The sequence below is a fragment of the Rhinolophus sinicus genome, chromosome 15, assembly GCF_057876585.1.
Source record: "Rhinolophus sinicus isolate RSI-liver-muscle chromosome 15, RSI-T2T, whole genome shotgun sequence".
In the NCBI taxonomy this organism is placed as follows: domain Eukaryota; kingdom Metazoa; phylum Chordata; class Mammalia; order Chiroptera; family Rhinolophidae; genus Rhinolophus; species Rhinolophus sinicus.
The window spans coordinates 118,778,456-118,804,502 of NC_142515.1; the positions used below are offsets into that span (position 1 = coordinate 118,778,456).

General features: G+C 43.7%; 1 protein-coding gene across 3 annotated transcripts in view; it reads left to right on the forward strand.

Annotated features, from left to right (window-relative positions):
- The window catches only part of MAML3 (mastermind like transcriptional coactivator 3), a 377,351-nt gene that overhangs the window by 210,777 nt on the left and 140,527 nt on the right, over nt 1-26,047 (forward strand). For 2 of the 3 annotated variants that reach the window (XM_074338491.2, XM_019730802.3), the window contains exon 2: nt 14,442-15,974. In XM_074338491.2, coding sequence (XP_074194592.2) covers nt 14,442-15,974 — 1,533 coding nt within the window. Of the gene's footprint in view, nt 1-12,471; nt 12,608-14,441; nt 15,975-26,047 lie in introns of those variants that run through there. The other variant, XM_074338492.2, reaches the window with a different exon arrangement.

Consider the following 26,047-nt stretch of genomic DNA (forward strand, 5'->3'; position numbering starts at 1 on the left):
AGGTCAAATATGCAATAGTGGACACCAGAAAAGGTGACCAGCTCCGACTTGTAACCTGGTCCAGTATCCAGTTACCCAAACTAGCACATTCAGACTCTTCATGCAATTTAAGGCCGTTCAATCAAAATCATTCATGGTGGAGACGAGCCATGTACCATTCTGTAAGTTTGTGAAGTTGGCTAAGTGTGATCACCAGAAAGGAAAAATCACTGTCGTCCATGTCTGACAAGTATTACGCATAACGGGAACCTTTTCCCATAGACACATAGGAGTGAAATGATGCAACAGGCTTTGAATTTCTTTGAAAGAAGGGATCTTGTGTATCTTTCCCACCCTCTGCACCCAGCTCAGCACCTGACGCCAAAGAGACCGTCATAAAGTAAAAAATTCTCTTTGATGAACCACGTAATTGACACACTTCGGTTTCTGTTTTTTTGGAAGATACTTGTGATTAGGACTTAAGTGTAATTTTTCTTTCAGGCTTACTAAAGCCAAGAAACCTTTGCAGCAGAGTGTAATGAATTCTTGCTCTCTGACTTAAAAACCAGGATCTTAGTTACTCACTAACGACCTGCCAGGTTCAGCTGTCCATCTGAGTGAATAGGGTCTCCCAGGGTGGTCTTGAAAGTGAGTCATTGACTTGAATCCAGAGTCCAAATAGAGACTCTGTTAGAGCTGGAACGAGCCTTGGAAATTGGGTAGTCCAGCCCTCTCATTTTATTACTGAGGAAATAGGGTCCAGAGAGGTTAAGTAACTGCTGCCCCATCACATAATTAAGTTTGTTTGGTTACTGCGCTTTAGTGAGATCTGGAAAATGCCACACACATATTTTTGCTTTTCAAGTTCCTGACGTTTTCTATTGTGTACACTCAGGGTATTTTTAAATACTGATAAGCATGTGAATGCAAACCTCATTTAGTTAAATCTGGCAGTGTGGGCAGCCTTCAGTGAAATCTATTACATTGCTTTGCTCGATGCCTTTATGTTCAGCTCTTTTTGATTTGTGGTGTTGGATTGGACAAAGGGTAACAAAATATTCTTTGCAGTAAAAATCCTCCTTTCTTTTTTTTTTTTTCTTTTTTTTTTTTTACATTCACATAACTTCAGGAAAATCCCTAAAGTCATCATTTGGTTTTACCAAAAAAAAAAAAAATTACTTTACAATTGAGACCAAGGTGAGAAACATTCTGTCCCAGGGGAGTTTTAGAGAGCCATAACCATGCAAAAGTAGGTAGTTACAGAAATACTATGCAAACTTAACTGTAGCATTATAATGGAAACTGCATAAATAATAATCTGGATGGCTAGGTAAGAAAGATAAAACCACTGAAATATATACTTCTGACTGTACACTGTTACAGTACATTTACAGGGCACCACAGTTTGAACAGAAAGTTGCCAAACTCTGAACCTGTTACACGAAAAGTGATTCATTGCATGGGGCATTGCGCTCAAGCAGGAAATCCTGACTATCATTCCTGTTCTTACCTCTGAATTGTGTCTTTCTGTGCATCTCTCTGAGGTCAGGTGGATTATCGATGTGAAGTACCATGTACCAAGTTTCAGGGAACAAATAGTCATTATTCTGAGCCCCCTAAACCGTGACAGGCTAGTTCTGCCTACTCTGAGTTCTGCTAAGGGTCGTCCCCAACTACACTTCTTTGCTGGTAGTTAAGGGGCAAATGTGAAGTGTATTTTGACTTTGGCATTAAAATTAGGAGACAAACACTTTTAACAAAATATACTGTTAAGCTCTGGACTGAATAGCAATTATTGAGCTACTTGCCTCAGGACCAAGCATGTGTTGTATTGATTTATAAGTTAAGGATGCCTTTAGCCATTTCCTTAATCAAACATGCAGGAATGGAATGGGATCATGTGATGGGCTGAATCGTGTCCTCCCCCAAAATGCCCTAACCCCCAGTACCTCAGAAGGTGATTATATTTGGAGATAAGGCATGTTGAGCGGTGATTAAGTTAAAATGAGACTGTTAGGGTGGGCCTTAATTCCATCTCACTAGTGTCATTATAACAAGAGAAAATGTGGACACACATAATGGCACCAGGGAGACATACATACAGAGGAAAGGCCATGTGAAGACACAGAGAGAAGGCGGCCATCTGCAAGCCAAGGATAGAGGCCTCAGGAGAAACTAAACCTGCAGACACCTTGACTTTGGACTTCCAGCCTCCAGAACTGTGAGAAAATAAGTGTCTGTTGTTTAAGTTACCCCACCTATGGCATTTTGTTAAGGCAGCCTGAACTGACTAATACAGAGCACTTCAAATATTTTACCCTCAGCAACCAATTTCTATCACTAGGAAATCAGAAGTTAACTTTGCAAGTGACCGCTTTTCCTGCAGTGTCTATCAGAGCTTTCTGGATAAAGTACAAATGTCTTAGCATGGCAAACAAGCCCTTCGTGATCTATAGCTCCTACTTCTGCAGCCTCATGTCTCGGCGCTTTCTCCTAGCATTCTGGCCCAAGCCAGAAACCACTATGTGAGGTTTCCCTTAGAAGCCAAGCTTTCTGTCTCCTCTGGCGTCTTTGCCTCACTGTGAGTCCGCCGAGTCTCAGCTTACATCCGAGTCCCTCCGGGAAGCCTTACCCCATCTGGACTGTGGGATGCCCCTTCTTTGTGTTTCCACGGCGCAGGTGCCTACTCAGACTTCCTCATCCTTGCTCAGCAGCTTCCTTCCCCTCCACCCTGAAGGCCCTTGAGGTCTGAGACTAAATCCTGATCACCAATGCATCCCTAGTGCTTGACACCGACGCTAGCACATGCGGGAGAGGTTCTGTTAGTTGAATCAAAGCCTGGACAAATTAGTGCAAGACGTTCCTTTAAAACAGTCATGGAGTGCCTTGCCTGTGTAAGACACTAAGAGGACAGAGACACGTTTCAGATTCTTAGTTGTATTAGTTTGATGGGGCTGCCCTAACAAAGTGGTGCACAGCCTGGGGGGCTTAAACAACAGAAATGTGTTTCCTCACCATCCTGGAGACCAGAAGGCCAAGGTCAAGTTGTCAGCAGGGCCGGTTTCTTCTGAGACGTTTGTCTTTAGCTGACTGTCTTCACGTGGTCTTCCTTCTGTGTGTACTGCTGTCCTAATTTCCTCCAATCCAGTCAGATTGGATGAGGGCCCACCCTAATGACCTCATTGTACCTTCATCACCTCTCTAAAGACCCTGTCTTCAAATACTGTCACCTTCTGAGGTGCTGGGAGTTAGAGCTTCACCACAGGTGTTTGGGGGACACAGTCAGCTCATAACATTAAGGTGAGTACGGTTTCATGACTTTCACCACCTTGGCGTACCTCTGGGCTGAATGTATACCCCACCTCGCTGACTCCTTTGGAAAATTATGCACCATAAAGGTTCGCTAGTAAATGTACGTCTTGGTCAAGAAAGGGGCATTTTGGAGTTGATTGTTGTTTGTAAGGGTTGGAGGGAGCTGTGATGTTGGGAATGCCACACCACGAAGAGGACTAAAGTCATGAAGACCCTTCAGAATGTGTGGTGATGGCCAACAGGACCGCCTCACTGGAAATCCCCATTCTGAAAGGGCCAGTACGTGGTTAACCCCAAGCAAGGCAGCGGTCACATGTCCAGTTCCTACCCAAGAGATGAAAACATTGTCCTGCTCATCAAATTTCAGGACTGGGAGAACTCTGTGGAATGTGGGCAAGTCTTGTCTTTAAACTTCAGCTCGGACATGGAGGATTTAGACTTCCACTGCTTAAAAGGCTGGGGAAGTATCCACCCACGGTCAGCCTTGGTCACTCCCTGGACATAACTGAAATCGCTGCCCACAGAAGTCAGAGTGAGGGTGTGTGGGGGGAAGAGGCTGTGTAAGTGGCTCTGACTGTTGCTATAACAACAGTACCTTGGTCTAATTTCTTTTGAAAAATGAATTTCAGCTGGTGGGATGAAGCCGAGCAGCTTCTCCCCACAGACGAACGCTGTGTGACAGCCCCAGAGCTGTGGTGTTTATGGATGGTGTGTGTGGTGCTGTGCACGCTGCTGCCGGGTGGAGAATGTTCCCAGCCGGTTAATCACACCCATGTTTGTCTGAATGTGAGCATGCGTGTGGGCAGCTTCACCTCCCCGTGATTCATCCTGGAGAGGAAAAATCCTCTAATTCTGCCTCTTCTCCTGTCTGTGAACAAAGTTACTCTAAAGACATGTACATAATGGCGATCCCCTTGCTGGTAATGAAGGCAAGTCCCTTAGCCTCCGTCCTTGAAGTAAATACCTGCTATTGTGGAATGGAGGTCTAGGAGTCAGACGCCTTCTAGAAATGCGTTCTTCTATGTCCTGTTTGCCCACTCACTAAGATGTGTGTGTGTGTGTGTGTGTGTGTGTGTGAGAGAGAGAGAGAGAGAGAGAGAGAGAGAGAGAGAGAGAGAGAGAGAGAGAGAGAATTCTTTTCCAGGAGGTAGCTCTTAGCTTGGCTTTATTCAAACTACAGCCCACAAGGAAGAGCAATGCCTGACCCCACAGAAGGAAACAAGAGGCTTTTTATAGACTGGAGATCTTATTTCAATACGTTTGTTTTCTGAAGGGAGATGCACACGTGCTGGGATTTTATTCAAAATCGGCGTCCAGTCTGGGCGCCGTGGGCTATTTGCCTTCCCCTCAGCTGGTGCAGGACTTCAGGGCCGCAGAGACGTCCTGGAAGGGGCTACAAACAAACAGCAGAATTTCTCATTCAGAATAAGGGACATTTTGAGCAAACAGTGAAATTAAAATATTCTTGATGCCTTCCCAAGAGAGAGAAAAGTCCTCAGCCTCCCTGAAGTGTTTCTCCTTCCAGCCTCCCTCCTTCCAGAAAATAAACAAATCGAAACCTCATGCTTAGTTCTCACATGCCTGTTCTTTGGTGTGTGTTGGTGTAAGTCTCCACGATGATGACGCAGTTGAGATCTGATCTTTTCATTTGCCCTCTTCCTCCCCACGGCTTTCCCTTCTTCCTCACCAATTCCCTTCACCGTCATTTCTTTACAGCTCTAAATAAAATCCCACTAGGAATTTCAGATTGTCATACAAGGTCACGCATACAGGCATGCTTGAATGGGTAATGTATGCATGACTTCTAGTAAGAGACATCAGGAGATATTCCTAAGGAAATTGTTTCTTGTCCTTAAGAATAAATGGAATGGAGTGTGTGTGTGTGTGTGTGTGTGTGTGTGTGTGTGTTTATGTATATGAACAGACAGATCAGTTCAGGGTTCGGATGGGGGAGTCTGATGGCAACTATGGATCTCAGCGGAGCTTTTCCTACAGAAAGCTACCTGCTGAAGGATGCTGCCACGGGGATGCAGTCATCTGCTCCCTCCTGAAATGCCTGGGGCTGCAGCTATCATCACTTCTCAAACACGTGCTAAATTTGCAGAGTAACATCTTCCCTCGTAGAGGAGCACGCTTTTCTGTGAATCTGGCAACTCTGACTCCAAGACAGGCCCACATCCTCCTTAGACCATCACGACCCACATGTCCAAAACACTTTCCCAGAATTTCTAAGCAATGTTTGCTCACGTGTGATCGGGACAGGAGTTAATCAAGTGCAGAATAACAGGGTAGGTGAGAACACAGGTCTGAGAGGCAAGTGGAGTTCAGTAGGGCTCTGCTGTGTGAGCTGGCACAGATTAACACCCTCTCTGAGCCCCATAAGCCCTCCGGGTCATTGTGAGGATTAATCAAGGTCATATATGTAAAGCATTTAGCTCTAAGCCAATTAGAATATTAAGTGACACTAGTATCTTGAAATATTTAGTAAGCAGTGAATCGCATGCTCTGATAAAAACTTAGAAGTTTAGAACTTTCTGCTGAAAACCATGTGAGGAGATTTGACAATCATATAACCTTGGCATTTGCAGAGATAGTAACAGTGTCCATTTTAATGAGTGGTTAATAATTTTGTGGAAGCACCAATTTGAACTACATGGATGGAGCTTGTGAAAAACTTTATAACATCAGATATAAAGAGTACATAGGATTCAGGTGACTTGCGGTGAAAATATAATTTATTCCTTCCATTGAGAAAAAGCGAAAGGCCTATATGAACATGTGTGTATTTGGAAATATGGAGAATTGGGGTGATCTTGGGAATATCATGTCTCAATGTCGGGGCCTTGACCATTCTCATTCAGTTGGTGCTTATTGCACATGTATGAGTAACTAATGGATCAAAGCATACCTCAGAATTCAGCCACACAAAAAGGACTTTAAATGCTCTTAGAGAGGACCCTATGCTGGCACCTCACAGCTGGAGCTGAGTGAGACTCCACGTTCCCAACACTGAGAAGGGTTCCACCACGCTTGTGTCCACTACGACAACTGGGATAGTGTTACATCTGACTCATCACAAAGGAAAGGCTCACAGTTGTTTCTGAACATAACCTCAGAGTCCCCCCAAATGTCCCAACTGTTGCTGCCCCCTCGGGCTGGGTGCTCAGCACTGCCCCAGCACCCCCTTGGGCCCCGCTATTGCTGCCACCGCAGATGCTCACTAGGAGGCGAGGCCTCTTTTAAGATGATGCTTTTCTTCCTGGGGCATTTCAGAGAGGAGATTTGTAACTGCTCATGGATGACAGACATCCCCTCCAGTGACCCAACATTACCCACATTACCCACATTGTGACTATGTTCTGGAATAGTCACAAGTAGAGGGTTTTAACTCTCAGCTCTCAGGGAAATAGCGAGCGGGTGTGTGTGTATGTGTGTGTGTGTGTGTGTGTGTGTGTGTGTGTGTGTGTGTGTTAATCTGACTTATCATGTAGTCAAGTTGTTTTCTCTCTACGATAATGTTAGGAGTATATAAGCTGACAAGGGAAGACTCCGGAGCTATGATAAGATTTCTCGTTTTCTTTTTGTGTCGCTCTACCCTTCACGTAGATCTCCTTAAAACGAACATACTCAACTTTTGTCAATACCTGTCTGACATGTGTTCACTTTCTGGTGTGGTTTTTGTTCTTGGGAATGAGGCCACGCCTCAGCACCTGGCACATAGTGTGCCTTCAGTTCATTGAATGAAACTGAAGTTAAGTATTTCATATGGAGGGAGAAAATGGTCTAGGATATCACTGTGCTCAGAGAAACCTGAAATATTAAAAATAAACATTGTCATGAAAAGTCTGTAGAAATCCAGCAAGCTTCTGCAGAATTCAAGACCCTCTGAGGTTTGAAATTTCTCAATCTAGAGTATGTTTCTCAATTATGAGCTGTCTAAGGGCATCACCAGTTAACCCAGGAACATTTTTATCGCACTGGGGTTGTGTGTATATGTATATTTTTTAAAAAACCAAACAAGCAACTTCAGAATGTCAGAACTCCAGCAGAATTCTAGGTCAGAATTTCTACAAACTAGGGATCCTGGACCAACTACCTCATAGGATCGTGGTCCAAAACTGATAAATTTCTTTAGATACCTGTGCCTCCAACCTGTGTCCCAATCTGGGCCCCCACCTTGGGCTACTAAACCGGAAACCAGAAGTGGACCAAGAAATCTGCATCTCTAACAGCTTCCCAGATCACATTAAAATTAGATAATCATGGGTCTAAATATTGAACCTCTAAATAAACCGCAAAAGATCCTTTCTACAGCTGCTTAAATCTAGACGATAGTTCTGAAAGTGTTTTGTACACTATTCATATTCTACTAATTAAAATATCTAACGCATGAGTATTCTGGGTCACTCCTCAAATACATTAAATAAGCAAGTCGAATTTATCCATGTGTTCCTCTGCTTATGATCTTCTGGTGGAGCGAGAAGAGAATAACCATATGAAAATTGATTCAGTGAATCATCTTCTGGTCTGACCAGAGCAGATGAACCTAACAAAAATGTTCTCTTTGAGCCTCTAAATTAATTATAGCATCTGCAAGCTCATCTTCAAGCCTTGTGTCTCTAATAGTTGGTGAAAGAAGTTCACTCACATTTTCGGTTGGAAGGGGTGGTTTGGTGGGTGAAAACCAATTGGAGCCTTTGTATGGAAATTTAAAATTCATCTATGAAAGTATCTAGCATTTTGAGGTCACGTAAGTATCAAAACATATGACCTTAGTAATGTCACGTAAAGTCTCTGGGTTTCAGCGTCAGTCTTCCTTTCCATGAGTCTCTTCATTTGCTCTCTATTTCTCAACATAGACTCCCTGGATCTTAGAGCCCCCCAAAATAATGAGGGGATCGTCCACAAGCCATTTCCAGCATTTTAAAATAACCAAGGTCTATTGTACATTTACCCCGTTGTCATTAAAACACTATACAGGTCACCATTTTCAAGCATCTGCTTTGGGGATCAATTAGATAAACTCAGTGTGCTTATTTGAGACATCTTTGTAGGATTCGTCCGTTTGTACTATCCCATGAAGGAAAAGGAAAGCAGTTACGTATCATGTCTATTGGGATGCCCTGGGAGCACATGGAGGGTCTCCAAGGTCAGGAGAAGGGGAAGGGCTGTCAAGAGAGACTGGATAGAAGGTAATGACGAAGCCGACTTGTGAACGACAAATAGAATTGGTCAGATGAAGAAGTTGGAGGAGAGGATAACGTAGGCGAAGGCTCAGAGAGACGGAGTATAAACTCTCCATGGCCTGAGAACTGCTGATGGTTGCGAGCCAATTTCTTCCCCCCGAGGGCAAGCGGGGGGAAGAAAGTTAGACGTGATCACTGAGACTGGAGAGGTAAGCAGGGAGGAGGACCAAGTGGGGAGCCTGTGTGCCGGACGGAGACAACGTGGAAGAGATGAGACAGCTCCAGAAGAGCTGTCAACGAGGAAGGGGCAGGACCAGGCTCACATTTTATAAGGAAAATCCCAGCCACAAGGCAGAGAATGGGGTAGAGGGTTGGAGGGGAGGCAGGACTGGGGCAGGGCAATGAGTCAGGAGCTGTGCACAAGTCGTGAGAGAAGTGTTGATGATCTGAACTAAAGTGGTGCACTGAGTGTTGAAGACGAGAATTAAGATCCATTAGTGAGCAAAGCAGACAGTTCTTGAGGTATAATTGGGTGTGGGTGGTGGGGAGAGGGTGGAATCGAGGATGATTCCTGAAAACAGTCTGAGGGAGCGTTGTCACGATAAGCGTTGGAACTTGGAGCCTGTGCTGTAGAGGATGGCACGACTGTGCTTCGCTGTCCTCGATGAGGGTGCCGTGGGGGCTGAGGCGTCAGACTGCGGTCATCATTACACCGGCCTCTTAGGACCATTAGGGAAGCTGGTGGTTTACCCCAGTGTCTCCTGTCCATTCATAGCACTATCATCTCCTTCATTCCCAAGCTCTGTGATCCTGCCCACATTCATGCAAAATCAGGGACATGGCAATAAGAGGTGGGGTTGTGTTTTTTGTGTGTGTTTTTTTGGGGGGGTGTTGGTTTTTTGCTCGTTTGTTTTTTAACTTATTAGCATTGCTAAAAGTCTAAAGGAAGAAAATAATCCGCTAGAAATGGGGCCCCCTTTGTCAGCAGAGGCCTGGTAATCTTAGTCCTGTTGCTCCATCCACCCTTTCCCATCTCCTCCTAAACACTTTTCCCTGCAGAAGCGTCAGGCCAGCACATGACCTGTGTGAAGGCACTCTATAACCCCAAAACCATAACTATCCCCATTACTACTGGTCTGGCTATCCTGTCACCCCTCCCAAGCCATTCTGACCCTCTCAGTGTCTCTCAAAGTCTCTCTCTCTCTCTCTCTCTCTCTCTCTCTCTCTCTCACACACACACACACACACACACACACACACACACACACACGGCGGTTTCACAGAAACACAGCCATCGAGCCACACTGTAGACAAGAGACTGGTATTGGAGCCCGTGTGGAGGAGAACTGTTTCCTTCAGAGGAATTGGCACGTGCTGGCGGCCCCGTGTCACAGGCATGGCGTGAACAGCGTACTTCAGCTCCTGGCACCGCACTTCTCTTAATGGCAGAAAACATTTATGCTAATAGGAACACAGGAGCCAGGAATCTGATGCCTAGGGAAGAGGTGCTGTGAGCTTTCCCCGAGGGCGCACGTCATACTTAGAGGCATCCACCTGTGTAAGGCAGAAGGGCCAGGGACCTCCTGAGATAAGACTGTTTGGGATGAGACTCGGCCCAGGGTCCTTGGGGGCGGGGGGTGAGCTCACAGGGACATTTCCCCATGTGGTCAACCATTCTCATGATCCCTGAGCAGAGTGCTTGTGAGCTATCCGCTTTCTCGAGCACGTGGGTTCTATCTCCTCCCACTCTCCCTCTGCCTCCCAAGAAGGACATCAGGAGAGAATTAGACTCGCAGACCCGCCTTCCATAGCAGGGGACGAGGAGGCACACAGTGGGGATGCTAAGATTGCTCTGCTATTTTGGACACAACTAAACAAAACATAAAAATTGTAACATAGCTTCAGTGTCTTCAGGGATGCTTTTCTTATATTCCCAAGTGCCGATACGTGAAATATATGTCAAGATTTGGGTTGGAGAGGCCAGCAATAGAGAATTTTAGGCCCTGAAGGAAAAGGAAATATTCAGCAGCTCCATTCAGGTTGAATGCTGGAAATGGATTTGATTTGAACCTCAACAATCTAGTGCTGTTTCACAATCTAGGACACGGATGCATTAGCACTTGGACTTGGGCTTGAATTGCAAATTTGATTTTTGTTGTTCACATGTGAAAAGGGTCACCAGAGGCTTGGAAATTGTTAGGGTTTCGCAGGCTAGCGAACAGAAATATCATTCTACCTGTTTGTTTTGGAGATCTAGAAAGTGGTCTATCTCAGGTGTAGTTGTGACTATTGGTATCACTAAATTTTAAAAATACTAATAGCTAAAGCTTTGGGGATGCTTACTAGAGGCCAAGCTAAGTGCCTTCCATGTAAGTTCATCCTCAGAATAACTCTCTGAACTAGATATTATTACCCCATTTTGCAGGTAAGGAAACCCAGGCTTGGGAGAGGTTAAATAAGTGTTTGAAGACTCATTCATTCAACATGTATTTGTTGAGTATCTACTGTGAGCTGCTGAGGACCCGGAGTAAACAAAACAGAAGAATCCATACCTTCGTGTAACTCCCTATACAACGGAGGGTATCACTAACATTTATTAAGTGCCAGGCAACATTTATAGGTCTCAATTCTTAGGTGAGTGGTCTTGGATTTGAGCCCAGACATTCTAACCTAGGGCCAGTGCTTGTATTTCTATATTACTGCCTATCCTGCCGCACCCAGCTAGGGTCGCACTGCTGGGTAATAAGAGGTGAAACTTGGGGTTCCCAGCCAAACCCGTCTGTCTCCATGGTCTTAGCCACCACTATTTTACAGAGGAACAAACAAAACATTCGTCTTTATTTCTCCATCCTGCCCCACCCATTTCACGGCCCTAGAACAGAACTGTGGACCTGGACTTTCTAAAATAAAGTCAGGTTCATTTTTAAGACAAGTGCTTATTTGTTAAGGTTAACATTGTTTCAGGACATGCCAAGGGCCTCAAGCTTTGTTTCCTTTAGGCCCTGAAGCTGGGATATTTGAACTTGTCACTATGTGTTGGAGCTACATTCAAGTAACTGCCGTACCTATGATCAGAACCACAGTTTCCTGGTTTGTTCAATAAATAACGTAATTTTATAGCAGTGTCTACCTAATATGATGGATTGAGCAAGTATCTTCTTTGAAGTGAAATTCCAGTGAGGACCTTGGTTTCAGCAATTCAGGGGCTTCTATCAAGTGACTGCAGAGAGTGTTTGGTGTTGTGGTTAAAAATGTAAGACTTAGGAACAAGGGCTAAACTGGATTTTTACTCAAGGACCTTTTCTATTTGCTTTTAAAATGGAATTCTCTACTTACGAGAATAACAATGAAGTGGCACCTCTTAGAATCCCCCATTGCATCTCCAGGTTGGTTTTATTTCACATGGGGCTCCTCTAGAGCCTTGTCGGTTCCGTGTGCCAAGTACAAGGTCAGAGGGAATCGGGCTCCCATAATACATAGCACTTTGCGAGGAAGGGAGCGTGCCCAAGTGCAGGGCGGGCCCTCCCCATGTCACTCTGCCTTCTGCCTCCGCCTCTGCAAAGTTACTGAAACTTTTCTAGCAAAGCTAGTCTTCCTTCTGTCACTCAGTGAGCATTTCCCCAGTGCCTGCTCTATGCCAGGCTCTTTTACCAGAGCCCCCGTACCGTTCCTTTCTGGCAGAAAGGAAGGGGGCAGACAGATGAATTAGGTTTATAGTTCATAAATGCATAGAGTTAGCAAGACTTTTCTTAACTGGACTCCTTAAATGAGCCCATCACTCTCCAGGGTCAGAGATCCCATGACTGGGAATGTCGGCTGTCAAAGCCAGGCATTCCTTATGGTCAGTGGGGCTGCCTCCTGCTCTGACTCAAACTCACCTCTTTCAGCCCCTATGAATTACACAATAGAATCACACACTCAATTTGCCGTTACTTATTAACCACTGCTAGGAACTTGCATACTAAGTGCAGCCCCATGGAGGCACAGTAAGCAAGTCAGCCATAGCCCCTACCTTCTTGGAGCTCCCTAAGCAGACACTTAAGCGATTGCCCCAAAGCATGGTAGAAGCTATGATGGGGAAGTAGAGATTGCTTGGAAACACTTACTCCGGGATATCCAACCCAGTACAGGTGAGTCAGAGAAGGTACCTAATGTAGTTGGTGTAGGCACAGAACATGAGAAAAGATTTCTGGGAGGAAGTGAAGTCTAAGATACAACCTGAAATATAAGTAGCTACTAATCTGGAGAAGGGAAGAGGGAGCAGAAGAGTAAGTCCTAAGAAAAGAAAACAACACGTACAAAGTCCTGGAGGCAGAAGGAAGCTTGGCACATTTAAGAAACTCAGAGAATTTCGTGAGAGTTGATAGAAAATGTTTCACAGGGGATAGGGAGGTGATGCTAAGCTGAGAGGCAAGAAGACAAGCCTGAAATGATGAGCAAGAGCCAGGAGACGTGGGCTCAGTGTGGATTTTAATCTAAAGACAATGGAAATCATTTTAGGGTTATAAGCAGGAAGGGCTTGGTTGATGGAGAGCAAAACAATGAATAAAAGAATAGATGAAAGAGTGAATGGATGGATGAATGGAGGCAAGGCAAAGAGACTAGGTTAGTGGCGGTGGGGTAGGAGATGGGTGGGCATGTCAGAGTGATATTACGGCTGCAGGCCACACAGGACTTGCTGACTGGTGATGTGAGACATTTCAGGAAGAAAGCTCAGGTTTCTGATTTGGGTAACTGGGTAGATACTGAGATAGGAACATTGGTAAGGATCGTATTTGAGTATTAAAGGATAATCAGCTCAATGTCAAGACATGTTGAGTTTTAGATGCCCATGAAACAACCAGGAAGAGGCATTAGAGTACACGGGACTTGTCAGAGAAGACGGGGCTGGATATGTCGTTATGGCATCATCAGCCTAGAGAATATGGTTGAAGTCGTTATCATGGATGAAATCATCTAGGCAAGCATGTAGAGTGGGCAGGAAAAAAAGCTTAAGACCAAACAATGAAGAATCACATCACTTAGCAGCAAGAAGAATGTATAAGAGACTGAGAAAGAACAGATGGAGAGAAAGAAGGAAATCCAGAAAAGTGTGATATCATGGGAACCAATGGAGGTGTGCTTTTAGAACAGAGTGGGCTACTGTGTCAGAAGGTGCTGGGAGGGCAAGTAAAATCAGAACTGAAAGGAAGCTTGGGGTTACGTTAACCACCAACCTTCATTTCTGTGCTGTTTGGTAAATGTGTTAAATTCTGTATTTTCAGAGGACTTTCAGTGTTCTTTAAAATGTTGTGGATTTAATTCCTTGATGTTCTCAATTAAGATGTGACAAGAATTTAGGATAATTATTAACATCTTTCTTGAGTATGACATATTTTGGTCCAAGTCTCATATTTAGCATTCATTTGGAAAATAATAGTAGATGATTCTTCACTATAAGAGAACTGCTGCCTTTAACTGTCTCTTTTCATGTGTTCCCCCACCCTCCAATCTTTAGTTTGTTTGGTGTGTTTTTTGGATTTTTTTGGGGGGGGAAATATTGGGGAACAGTGTGTCTCTCCAGCTCCAAGTCGTTGTCCTTCAATCTAGTTGTGGAGGGCCCAGCTCAGCTCCAAGTCCAGTCGCCGTTTTTCAATCTTTAGTTGCAGGGGGCGCAGCCCACCATCCCACGTGGGAATTGAACCAACAACCTTGTTGGTTAGCTCGCTGTCTAACCAACTGAGCCATCCAGCCGCCCCTTTCCTTTGTTTTCTGTCTCTTCGCCTGGTGAGGTCTGCTTTTGGATAAAACCTTTTCCCATATAATCTGAATTGAAGCCTAGCCAATTTGAACTTTACAAGTATAACCTCTTTACTATGTGTTACTAACCATGTAAAAGTTACTTGATAGCATTGCATCTCACCATGCTTACAGCGTGAACTATGAGAGGAGATTGAGTCACCCTCTTGCCTGTTTCTTTTCCAGCTCCAGGAGACTGTGAAGAGGAAGTTGGAAGGAGCCCGCTCGCCACTTAATGGAGACCAGCAGAATGGTGCTTGCGATGGGAGTTTTTCTCCAACTAGCAAGCGAATACGGAAGGACATGCCCACAGGGATGGAAGCCATCAACAGTTTGCCCAACAACATGCCCCTGCCTTCCGCTTCTCCTCTTCACCAACTTGACCTGAAGCCTTCTTTGCCCTTGCAGAACAGTGGGACTCACACTCCTGGGCTTCTAGAAGACCTCAGTAAGAATGGGAGGCTCCCAGAGATTAAGCTCCCGGTGAACGGTTGCAGTGACCTGGAGGACAGCTTCACCATCTTGCAGAGCAAGGACCTCAAACAAGAACCTCTCGATGACCCGACTTGCATAGACACATCAGAAACATCTCTTTCAAATCAGAACAAGCTGTTCTCGGACATTAACCTGAATGATCAGGAATGGCAAGAATTGATAGATGAATTGGCCAACACGGTCCCTGAAGATGACATACAGGACCTGTTCAATGAAGACTTTGAAGAGAAGAAGGAGCCAGAGTTCTCACAGCCAGCGACTGAGACGCCGCTTTCCCAGGAGAGCCTGAGCGTGAAGAGCGACCCCTCTCACTCTCCTTTCACGCACGTCTCCATGGGGTCTCCCCAGGCACGGCCCTCGTCTTCTGGGCCTCCCTTTTCTAGTGTCTCCACGGCCAGTAGTTTACCCTCTGTCGCCAGCACTCCCGCACCTCCAAACCCCGCCAGCTCCCCAGCAAACTGTGCTGTCCAGTCCCCGCAAACTCCAAACCAAGCCCACACTCCAGGCCAAGCTCCACCTCGGCCAGGAAATGGTTATCTCCTCAACCCAGCGGCCGTGACGGTTGGCGGGTCAGGGTCGGGCCCTGTGGCTGTGCCCAGCTCCGACATGTCTCCAGCAGAGCAGCTCAAGCAGATGGCTGCACAGCAGCAACAAAGGGCCAAACTCATGCAGCAGAAGCAGCAGCAGCAGCAGCAGCAGCAGCAGCAGCACTCAAATCAGACTTCCAGCTGGTCTCCTCTGGGGCCTCCATCCAGCCCGTATGGCACCGCTTTCACTGCAGAAAAACCAAATAGCCCAATGGTGTACCCTCAAGCCTTTAACAACCAAAACCCTGGAGTGCCTCCCATGGCAAACAACCTGCAGAAGACGACAATGAATAACTACCTCCCTCAGAATCACATGACCATGATCAGTCAACAGCCAAATAACCTGGGTACGGACTCCTTAAACAAACAGCACAATATCCTCACATACGGCAACACTAAGCCTCTGACCCATTTTAACGCGGACTTGAGTCAGAGAATGACACCGCCCATGGCCAACCCCACCAAAAACCCCCTGATGCCCTATATCCAGCAGCCCCCGCAGCCCCCGCAGCCACCCCCGCAGCTCCAGGCTCCCAGGGCACACCTGAGCGAGGACCAGAAACGCATGCTTCTCATGAAGCAGAAAGGAGTGATGAACCAGCCCCTGGCATACGCGGCGCTGCCACCCCACGGTCAGGTAAGCGGGAGAGCGACACCCACTCCGAGCCCTTCTGGTGATGCATTTCAGACTGGGACGTGTGACGCTGTCCCCACGTCAGCACTAGGGGGGTTAACAATGACCGGGGAAATTCTCCCCACACATCCTCATGTAGTTGCCAGGTTTGGGTTTGGTGTTTTGTTTTTCTCCCCTTTCTTCCAAGAGATGTAAAGGGTGGCACACTTAGCTTCCCTGTATTTGAACGCCTAGGAATCTAACGCCTTTTTATTCCTGACAGCAAGTAAGAAACGAAAAATGACATAAGGTTCTCACTGTGTGGGAGGCAGTGCTGTCAGCTCACAGGGCCACGCCTGGTGCTTGTCATTCCCAGGTCATTGTCATCCATCCTAGACTGGGGGGAGGGGAGGCCGGAGCCTTCCAGGATCTCTCCACCAGCGTTATAAGCCCTTCGCCTACCTTACTGAACTATGAATCATGGAAATTCGATTCTTGATGCTCAACTGTGGGAGTTTCCTGTGTTTTCAGAGTGAACTAGAGAATAGGTTTTTGTAGGACCACTCAACGTTTGGAGACGTGTTAGTAAACAAGTGCAATTAGAAGCTGTGGGACTGCAGGGAAACCTCTCCACTTTATTCAGGTCTAATTCAGGAACATTTGATGGTGAATATATTTTACTGCTGTAGCAGAATGAAGTCTCCTCTTTCCCACTTCATGACATCCTGGCTTTGGGGTGTAGGGCTCTCCATGATCCGTGGTAAAAAACGAGTGGCAGCCGGTTGGGGAGTGACCAGTGTGGCACGCAGCCAAAGCTCCTTTCAGTTAACACTTTGTCTACCTTGAAAGAAAGGGGGAGTGGGGAATGCATTGTTCTACTGACCTTCGCCCCGCCTGGATGAATTCAGGAGCCATCACCTCACTGCCCATTGCTATTTTGTGCTATTTTGTGCCTCCGTCCTCTCAGGATGCCAACATTCGCATTGCAGTTGGAGATTTTGCTTTAGGGGACCTTGTGTGCAAACAGGTTCTAACTAGTGTTTAGATATGTGTCCACAATCAGAGGGACTGGGAAATAATGAAGGCAGATCGAGCATCACGGCTATTTGTATCTTGTGTGTCCTGGTGTGCCCCTCCCCCTGTGCACCCAACCCCCTTGAACTTGATGAAGGCTGCAGAGCTGGAGGTGGTACTGGCCTGCAGAGACAGGCCTGCGCTCGGTGGCTTGATTCCTGTCCTTCTTCACAGCCTTCCAACCCCAAAACCTCACAGTGGTTTCTTGTCTGCACATGCCGACCAGCTCTAAAGAAATGCTGTCTGGAGAAATAAAAATATAGCTTGGTTTACATCAACTGCAATCAGTAGCTGTTAGAAAAACACCATGGAAATGTGAACTTTTATCTTGCTTTCATTAAAAAAATAGATGTCGCTGGAAAACTGCAACATTGTGCATGCTTCAGTATGAAGTTCTGAAGCGAGCAAACATGTAGGCAGTATACAGGGAGGTTGGTTGTAGCCCAGACGCGTCTGAGGTTTATGAGATCGCAAGCTGTCAGAATGGTCTGCTGTTAATCTTAACACGAGTTGTGCTCCTACATTCGCTGTTTTTACGCCAGCTGCAGTAAAGTATTTCCTCTGAGCCAAAGATGATTCATTCTAACTCACAGGCTCTGTAGACATGTGGGCGCAACGTGAACCCAGCCTCACGCCCCACCCTCACTCAATGCCCTTTGAAATTTGCTAACTTGGGATGAAGTTCTTGTCTTTGCTGGAACATGAATTTTAAAGGTCCTTACGCTTGCGTGTGAGTAACTGAAGGCTTGGGCTGCAGAGGTCATGTTCTGAAAGGACTCAGTCAGGTGAAGAAAGGAAAGTGATGGTTTTCTGGATTAAATCTGTGGGCTCCTCTCTTCCTTTCATCTCATGAGGTATTTTCAGCATCTTCCTTCTTGAGGTTTCATGAGAATAATCACTTCCTCCCCTGATAAAGAACCATCCAGCAAAAGCCTGCTTTTTATTGAAATATTAACTCGCCACTGTTTGAAACAAGCTTCAAAATATACATATAAACACACAAATGTCTTTCTGCAAACATACCACTTATTTCACGCTTTTGTCCGATTGAGGAGCAGTATTTACATAGCTCTCAGAAGAGTTAATTACACTATAGGCGAGTACATTGCACAAATATGTGCACGAATTATAGGCCGAGACATAAAATATAATTACACATAGTAGTTCAAATTTGTTTTGTGCTGTTGCTAGTGAAAATTCACTTTATTCTTTGTTGGCCACGAGGACCATGAGCAACACTTAGTTTTAATGAATAAGCACCAAAGTCAATCACAGTAGAATATTTATTTCAAGATAATGATCATATACAGATGTTTACTTATTTGGGACATTGGCAAAAAATGTCATTTCTCTCAGAAAAGAATAGAAATTCACACAGGTTCTGGATATTTCAAAAAAGAGGGAACCAAAAATAGAAACAAACAAAACTTCTTTCAAAATTTTGAATATGTTTTATCTAGAAATTTCACTTCTCAGAATTTATGTAGTATTCCTTATAATTAGAGAATTGAACAAGGGTTTATGCACAAAGATTATGCTCCTGAGGTTACTTATGATAGTGAAAAATGGGAACCAAAATAAATATTTTGGAAAAATAATGTACATGAAAATCATGATATTGAGTGACTTGTCACATGGAAATGCTCATTGAATGAATGAAATAAGCAGATCATCCAACAGCTTGTATGTTACAATCCAGATTGTTTTTTAATAACGTCTGGAAAAATACTGAATAACTAAAATATCAGGAATGGCATATCTGGTTGGTAAAATTATGAGTGATTATTCTTTTCCTCTCTATACTTTACTGAATTTTCTAAATTTTCTGTCATACCTGTATGTTAATTCTACCATCAGGAAAAATACTTGTTAAGGAAGGGAAATCCCTTATTTTTAAAAAGTTTATAATTTGCTAATTCTTTAAAAGAAGATTCTTATTTATGCAATTTGCCAGTTGGGTTGAGGTGGCACCATTATTTTCTATTCATTTACGTACGGCTCATAGAGTATTCATTGTGAACGCCTGTTTTAGAAGATAGTTCCAAAACCCTTCTCTCCACACTCACTTTCTTTTCCCTTCTCTCTCTCCACCTCCTCTTTTCACTCCTTATCGTCTTCTTTTATTTCCTATAAAACTTAAGCTCAAATAGTAACAACGAGCGTATCAGTAAAACTTCCACCATTATAAACTTTCAAATCTTCTCTGGGTTATGTTTTTCTGTTATTTTTTTTTATCACTTCTCCGTTCCCTTTTCTCGTTTTTTACTTTCTGGAAGTTCTGTTCATCATGTATTGGACCTTCTAGATCGCTCTCTAATTTTTAAAATATGTCTTTCTGTGATGAAATAACCCGAACTTACTTTGGTCATTATCTTTTCCTAATTTCATTATTTTTCAAGGACAGGATCTCTCTCTCTCTCTCTCTCTCTCTCTCTCTCTCTCTCTCTCTCTCTCTCTCTCTTTCTCTCTTTTCCCCCACTATTTTTGCATAGTGCCTAACTCCGTGTCTTAAACATAAGGATGTTTAATAAATCATTAAACATGGCGATTATCAAAGTTCAGGCCAAAAATATGTTTACAGTGGCTTTCCAGCTCCCGTGGACAGAGCATGAGCACAGATAACAGAGCTGCTTTTGAAATCAAACAGAAGAACTGGAAAGGCAAATCTGAAAAGAATCCTTTGATAGCTGGTGGCTATCTTGAACCAGTGGAACAACAATGAGATTGCGGGATAGGCAAACTCAGTCTCTGTCTGACAAACAAAAACACAATGGACCAACTATGAAAGGAGTAAACCCAAAGCACATGACTGCTTGGTGGTCAGGGATACCTAGAGCCCAAGAATCACTTTTACACGGAATAATGGGAAGTGAATAATTTCCAAAGTGTGATGTTAATTTCCAGTAGTTGCAATCACAGGACTAGATAAACCGTGGACAACTCTGCTAGTTTATTCACACTTTACATGTGTGTGCTGTGGCTGTGTATATCAGAATGAGTACACATGTGCTCCTGTTTTAAGGAATGTTTTCCCCTTTCAATTTTATTTCACCAAAATGCATTGGGTCCCCTGTGAGGTGTATTATTATAAGCTTTTTAGCCATAAAATCCCCACAGAAAGAACAGATCTCCAGTATTAACAGCCATCGTGGAAATCTCTTCGAAGATACACTTTCCTTAACTTTAAAAGCTTGGAGCCCCTTTGTTTAGTCTCCTTAAAATGTATATTGTTTGTTTTATCCAAATAATACGTGACATAGCTCAGAGAGTCACGTAGGACCATAAGGCTTATGATGACAAAGAACAGCTTCCTCACCTTCATTCCTATCTCCGCTTCCCTGAGGTGACCACTTCAGTTCATTAAGTTGTTTTATTTATTTCCATAAACCGCTGTTTCTCAATATTTCAATTATTTGATTCTATAGAAGACGAGGATTTAGCTGGCTTCCACTACCTCCTCACAAACACAGCCCCCTCCACACACACAATCTCTTTTTTCTCTTCTCCGTACTCTCAGTATAGCTAAATATATCACAAAATATAATCCGTCTTTCCAGGACTGATTTTTGTAGCGTGCATGACAGGTTAGCTACTAGGAGTATATTTCCTTTCTTGTGCAAGTTTTTGTTTTTCCTGGAATTAATAACTGCCTCTTTTTTTAAATTGGTGTTAGTTATCTCTGCACCTATCTTCAATATGTCCTCAATCTTTTCTGACTCTGTAAAACTTTCAATGTCATCAAACCCATCAGATAATCTGTTTTTCTGTTTTTCTCTCCTTCCTTTTCTCCTTCCCTCTCTCCCCTCCCGCCCCCTACTTCTCTCTCTTTCTTACTCAAAATTAATCTTCCCTCTCTCCCTCTGCCTCCCTCTCTATCTTACTCTCCCTCCCTCCCCCCTCCCTCCCTCCCTCCCTCCTTCCCTCCCTCCCTCCCTCCCTCCCTCCCTCCCTCCTTCCTGAAGGCCTCCATCCTCTTACTCCAGTCTTCTGTCCTACAGCTTTCTTGCTCTACTGCTTAACAGAAGTCGCACAGCTGTCTTTCACCATCATTCTTGGAATTTTTCATGGCTCTTCTGTGTTGCATTATCTGCTTTCTTGATCCTTCCTTCTCTTTCTCAGCTTAGTCCCCTCAAATTGGTGGAGCACATCCCCTCAGAGCTTCTTAAGAAAGGGTGCACGGGAGATTATTTTTATGGCAACTGTTTTTGAGAATGTCTTTATTCTCACATTTGATTGATAGTTTGCCAGATATAGAATTATAGGTAAGAAAACATATTCAATCAGAATTTTAAAGGCATTTCTTCACGGTCCTGTGGCTTTCATAATATCCAGTGACATTTGGATCCCTTACTCTATGTGTATAACCTGTTTTCTCACTCGGAGAGCCTTTCAGACCTTCTCTCTAGCCCTGAAATTCCGTGATGATGTGCCCTAATGTAGCTCTTTTTCATTCAGTGTGTCTGCTACTGGGAACTTTTTTTTAAAAAATCCAGAAACCTGTATCTTTAAGATCTGGAATATGTTCTAGTATTATTTCTTTGATCATTTCTCTTTTCCCTTTTCTCTTTTTATAACTTTCTGGAACTTTCATTCATCATGTATTGGACCTCCTGGATTTTTGTCTAATTTTCACATCTTTTCCATCTTCCATATCTTAGTCCTTTTCTTCTATGTTCAGTGAAATTTCCTTAACTTTATCCCCCAACTCTAAAATTGAACATTTCATTTTATTGGTCAAATTTTATATTTCTATAGCCCCTTTCTTGTTCTCCAAGGTACCCCTTTGGATCTAAGAATATTAATTATCATTTTTAAATTAAGTTTTCTTGTGCCCCCTGCATTCTCTGTTTCTCCCAAGCACCTTTTTCTGTATGCTGATTGTATTTTATTTTTCATTTATAGACATTTTTTATAGATATTTTTTCTTTGTAGATATTTTTTCCTCCCTCGAACGCTAGTCAGACAAAACACCTTCACTCTCATTACTGAGAGTTGTAAATGTGGAGGCTGCTTTCTGGAGCTGAGCAGAGGGATGGAGTTGGTAGATGGGGGGAATGGTGAGAGGTGTCTCACTAAATACTATGTAGACTTTTCATTTCAGCTCCCAGTGTTTGTACGGCTCCTCAGCCCACCCTCAGCTAGGGCTGGGATCCTGGGTTCCAGAGTCTTGTGGCTTAATCTCTCCACAGCGTCATAAACCTTCGTTCTTCCAGTCTGGGGAAGTGTATCTGGCCCACCTCTTAAACAGGACTCTAGCCAGTTTTCCTTTCGTGTGCTCCCCCACCCTGGCTTTCAGAGGTGCTTCTGGTTCCTGAGACTCTGCAGCATTCTTTGGCTCGAACCATCTTGCTTTATTTTCGGCTTTCCCTACTGCAGGATTAGCTTTAGCTTTTCTAAGCTGCTAAATCATTTACCAGGCAACCATCTGATTTTCATCTTCCAAAATTTGGTTGATACCCCTCAATTGCTATTTCCATCTCCCACCCTCTTTGTTTGTGAATATTTATATCATTTTTATTCCTTTATTGTCACTGTACTGGGGTGTTACACAAAGCCAGGGTAACAGTGGGTGTTCAATCCACTAGAGGCTCCCTCAGTGACTTTCAACATCTATCTCAATGTTACCCGATATTGAAATTTATGTTTTACAGCAAATTTCACATTATTGCTTCTAACATTTTGGGCTTTAATGGAGCTGGTTTCATAAAACCTGAAGTGCTCTCTTAACACAAAATTTACGTACATCAGGTACATGTGTTCAAAAGGACAGCAGGGTCCTTCTGATCAACGTGCTATTTTAGAATAAGGTCTTGTGATTATAACCACTGAGTAGTTTTTATAATCTTGAAAATATTGACTTACTTCAAGGACTATAAAAACAATTTAGGTTCCATGACCCTGACTAAGCCAATAGTATCTGGCAACTCAGATGCAAGGTAAAATATTGACAGAACACTCATCTGCCTGAACCCAGGGCCTCCCAGCTGAGGGGAAACCAGTAGGCAGAACTGCTACAAAAATGCAGATAATAAATGAAAAATTCCTATTGATGGGTGTAACAGTCATTTCCACATACATACTGGCATATTTTGAAAATCCTGATTGATGTTCTTCAGAGTCCTAGAAATATGAGTCTAAGAGTAAACAGCAGAAAAGGAAAGTTTTAAGAAAAGAATTCATTTTATAATAGTATTGTGGGAGAAAGAGGTTTTATTAGGTTGGTGCAAAAGTAATTGCGGTTTTTGCAATTTTTTTTTTTTTTTTTTAACCTTTTAAACCGCAATTATTTTTGCACAAACCTAATAACTAGACCCCATCAGAATTCTCTGTAAAGGTTTGGTGGGACAAGAATATCTTCGTTTACTGAGAGAGTTTACAAGTCAAACAGTGGTTCTGAAACTTGTAGGCCTAAAAATCCCCTGGGGAAATTGTTTAAGATGAAGGTAATCCGATTCCATTGCCAAAGATCAAAATCAGCAAGTCTGGGATGAGGTTTGGGAATATGCATTTTAATAAGCAACCCACCACTACCATTTTCTAATGGAGAAATAGCACATAAGATAGTCTGAAACTTCAGTTAAAACAACCCCTGTTTATTTCATTGCTCAATATTAGTATCTGCTTAAATACGGCAGTTATTGTCTGTGGATCTGTAAGTTCTGGTAAGGTCCAAGACTCATATGGTTTCAAGTAAGATGGAAAACTTAGGTTACTCTGTGTTTAATGGATTTATTTTTCTTTTCATTTTTTTAGGATAGAGTAAATTTTTTTAAGAGGTCAAATCTTGTGGATCCTAGCTATGTTTTGTAAATCATAGAATTACACCTGTTGATTTTCTTAATACGTTCAAAGCAGCCCACCCTCCATCACCACCTCCCACTCCCACCTCCCATTCCAACCGTGGTGAAGGGTGGAATTTCCTTTGTCTCTCCACGAGAGGGCTGGTTATTCATTCTTTGGTATCAGGACCTACTGAGGATGCGCATGGCCTCGTGTGCCATGGAATGGACCATGCACACATTAAAGGAAGCACAGGCTTTCTAAGGACTTCTTTGGGGACATCGTCCTTGGGGCAGGGCTGCTCACAGGCACATCCGTCGGGCCACAACTCGGCATTCCGTGTTGGGACACTGTCACATCAGGGATGGCATCCAGCACCTTTCCCAGGTACTCCTGGGCTTTGAGAAGGTATTGCCTCAGCCAGATGCCCGATTTTTCTGCTCCCTGAGTTGTAGAGTCCCTTCCTTTCAAGGTCATTCGCTGCACCCTAAGCCCCTGCCCAGTGCCCCAGTAGATATCCAGTGCGTTCACATGTAACAGAGTAGGTCCGGCTCTATCTTTTCCTGAGAGGACACTACTAGCCTAAGGGTCTGTCACAAGTATAGAACATTGTGAAACTTGACCAAGTGTACCTTCCCCATGAATATTCTCTCCTAAAATTCCAAATATTATGGACTAAAAGAAGATACCAAAATAATACCCTGTACAGTGTCTAGCAAAGTGCAGTGTAGTCAGGGAGATGAAGAGGCATGCATGTTAAACCAGTACAGGCAAGTGGTTAATGCCACCTTGTTAAGTCTACATGAAGGACCAGGGGCAGAGAGAAAGCGAGGGTGGGTACAGCCTGGACAACAACAGCAGGCTCCAAGGGGGACGTAAGCTTTGAGGTAGACCAAGCTCGAGTGGGAGTTAGACTGATGCATGGTGGGTGGAAGGATTCTGGTGCAGGGAAAGGGCTGTCCCTCAAGTGGACAATGCAGATGGAGCCAGGCTAGAGGAAGAGCTCCTGTTGGAGACGAGTGGGACAAAATCTGAGAGAACTTTAGGGGACTTTGTACTATGTGAAGTGTGAGACCGTCTCTCTCTGGATGCGCATTTAGAGGAAAGAAATAACAGAGCTTGATGATTGTACGGTAAGATGAAAGGAAATGAATCAAACGTGTGATCATAAGGTTAAATATGAGGGTGATATACTAGTTTCTGAAAGATGACGTTCCTGTCATACGTAAGTCTGAATATCAAATCTTACTTGTATTCAGAAGCAATTCAAACACTTATTATTTATCTTAAATCTTCTGATTCATATTTCCCATTTGTTAAGGTAGTTCGTCCACACTCAGCAAAAAGTGTAACGCAAGCTCATATCAGTTTTTCAAAAGTATGTGTTAAACGGAGCCACAAACAGCTCCTCCTATGCTTTAGAGTTGGGCTTTTTTATTTTATAAGTGTTTATTTTTCAATAAATTCGTATTATTATGAAAATAGTTGTTTTCATTAGAGTAGTAACAGACTATCATATGTCCCTTTTGCGTAATATCTGCATTACAGGGATTTACTGGGTCACATCTCATCTATTACTTGAAGAGAGCACTGTCTAAAGATGGTCTTTATGCTCCTATATGAGAGGAGCAGTGTTCCAAGCTTCAAAACATATTATGTCATCATTCGTTAACTATTCATAGAAACTCTGGGCTTTTCTAGAGGTTACAAAGCTCTTTGAGTGGGAGGGGAAGCTGTTTCCCTATACAAATATAGTCTATGATAGCTTGGTTCCTGAGCAAGGGTCTATGGAATTCATCTTCTTTATGACACCAGGTGATTTGCATCTGGAATCAAAATATCTTTCGTGTTAGTTAGATTTCCAATACATTGTCATGATGAGTTCATATGATACATGAGAGCATGCAGGTGACCTACACATTTTCACTTACTAAGCAATAAATATTGACCCCCAAATAGTACCCTAAGTGATAACTCCCATTTATTAATATTATGATTTCCTAGAAGATGTTTGATAAGCATAGCTGCATTCTCTAATTGCTTTTGCACCTGAGGTGTTTGAAAGTGGATTTGGGCTTCTTTTCTGCACTGGGCTCTGGCCAGTTCACACAAAGGATGTTTTAATTGGCTTGTGAGGCCTGGAGCACTTTTCAGTGACAAACTCAAGTTTGTCAGTGGGGCAAGAAAAACGGCGTAGAGAGTGATCCACCTCAGGCCGTTGCTAGCCTTTCCGGGGCCTTGGT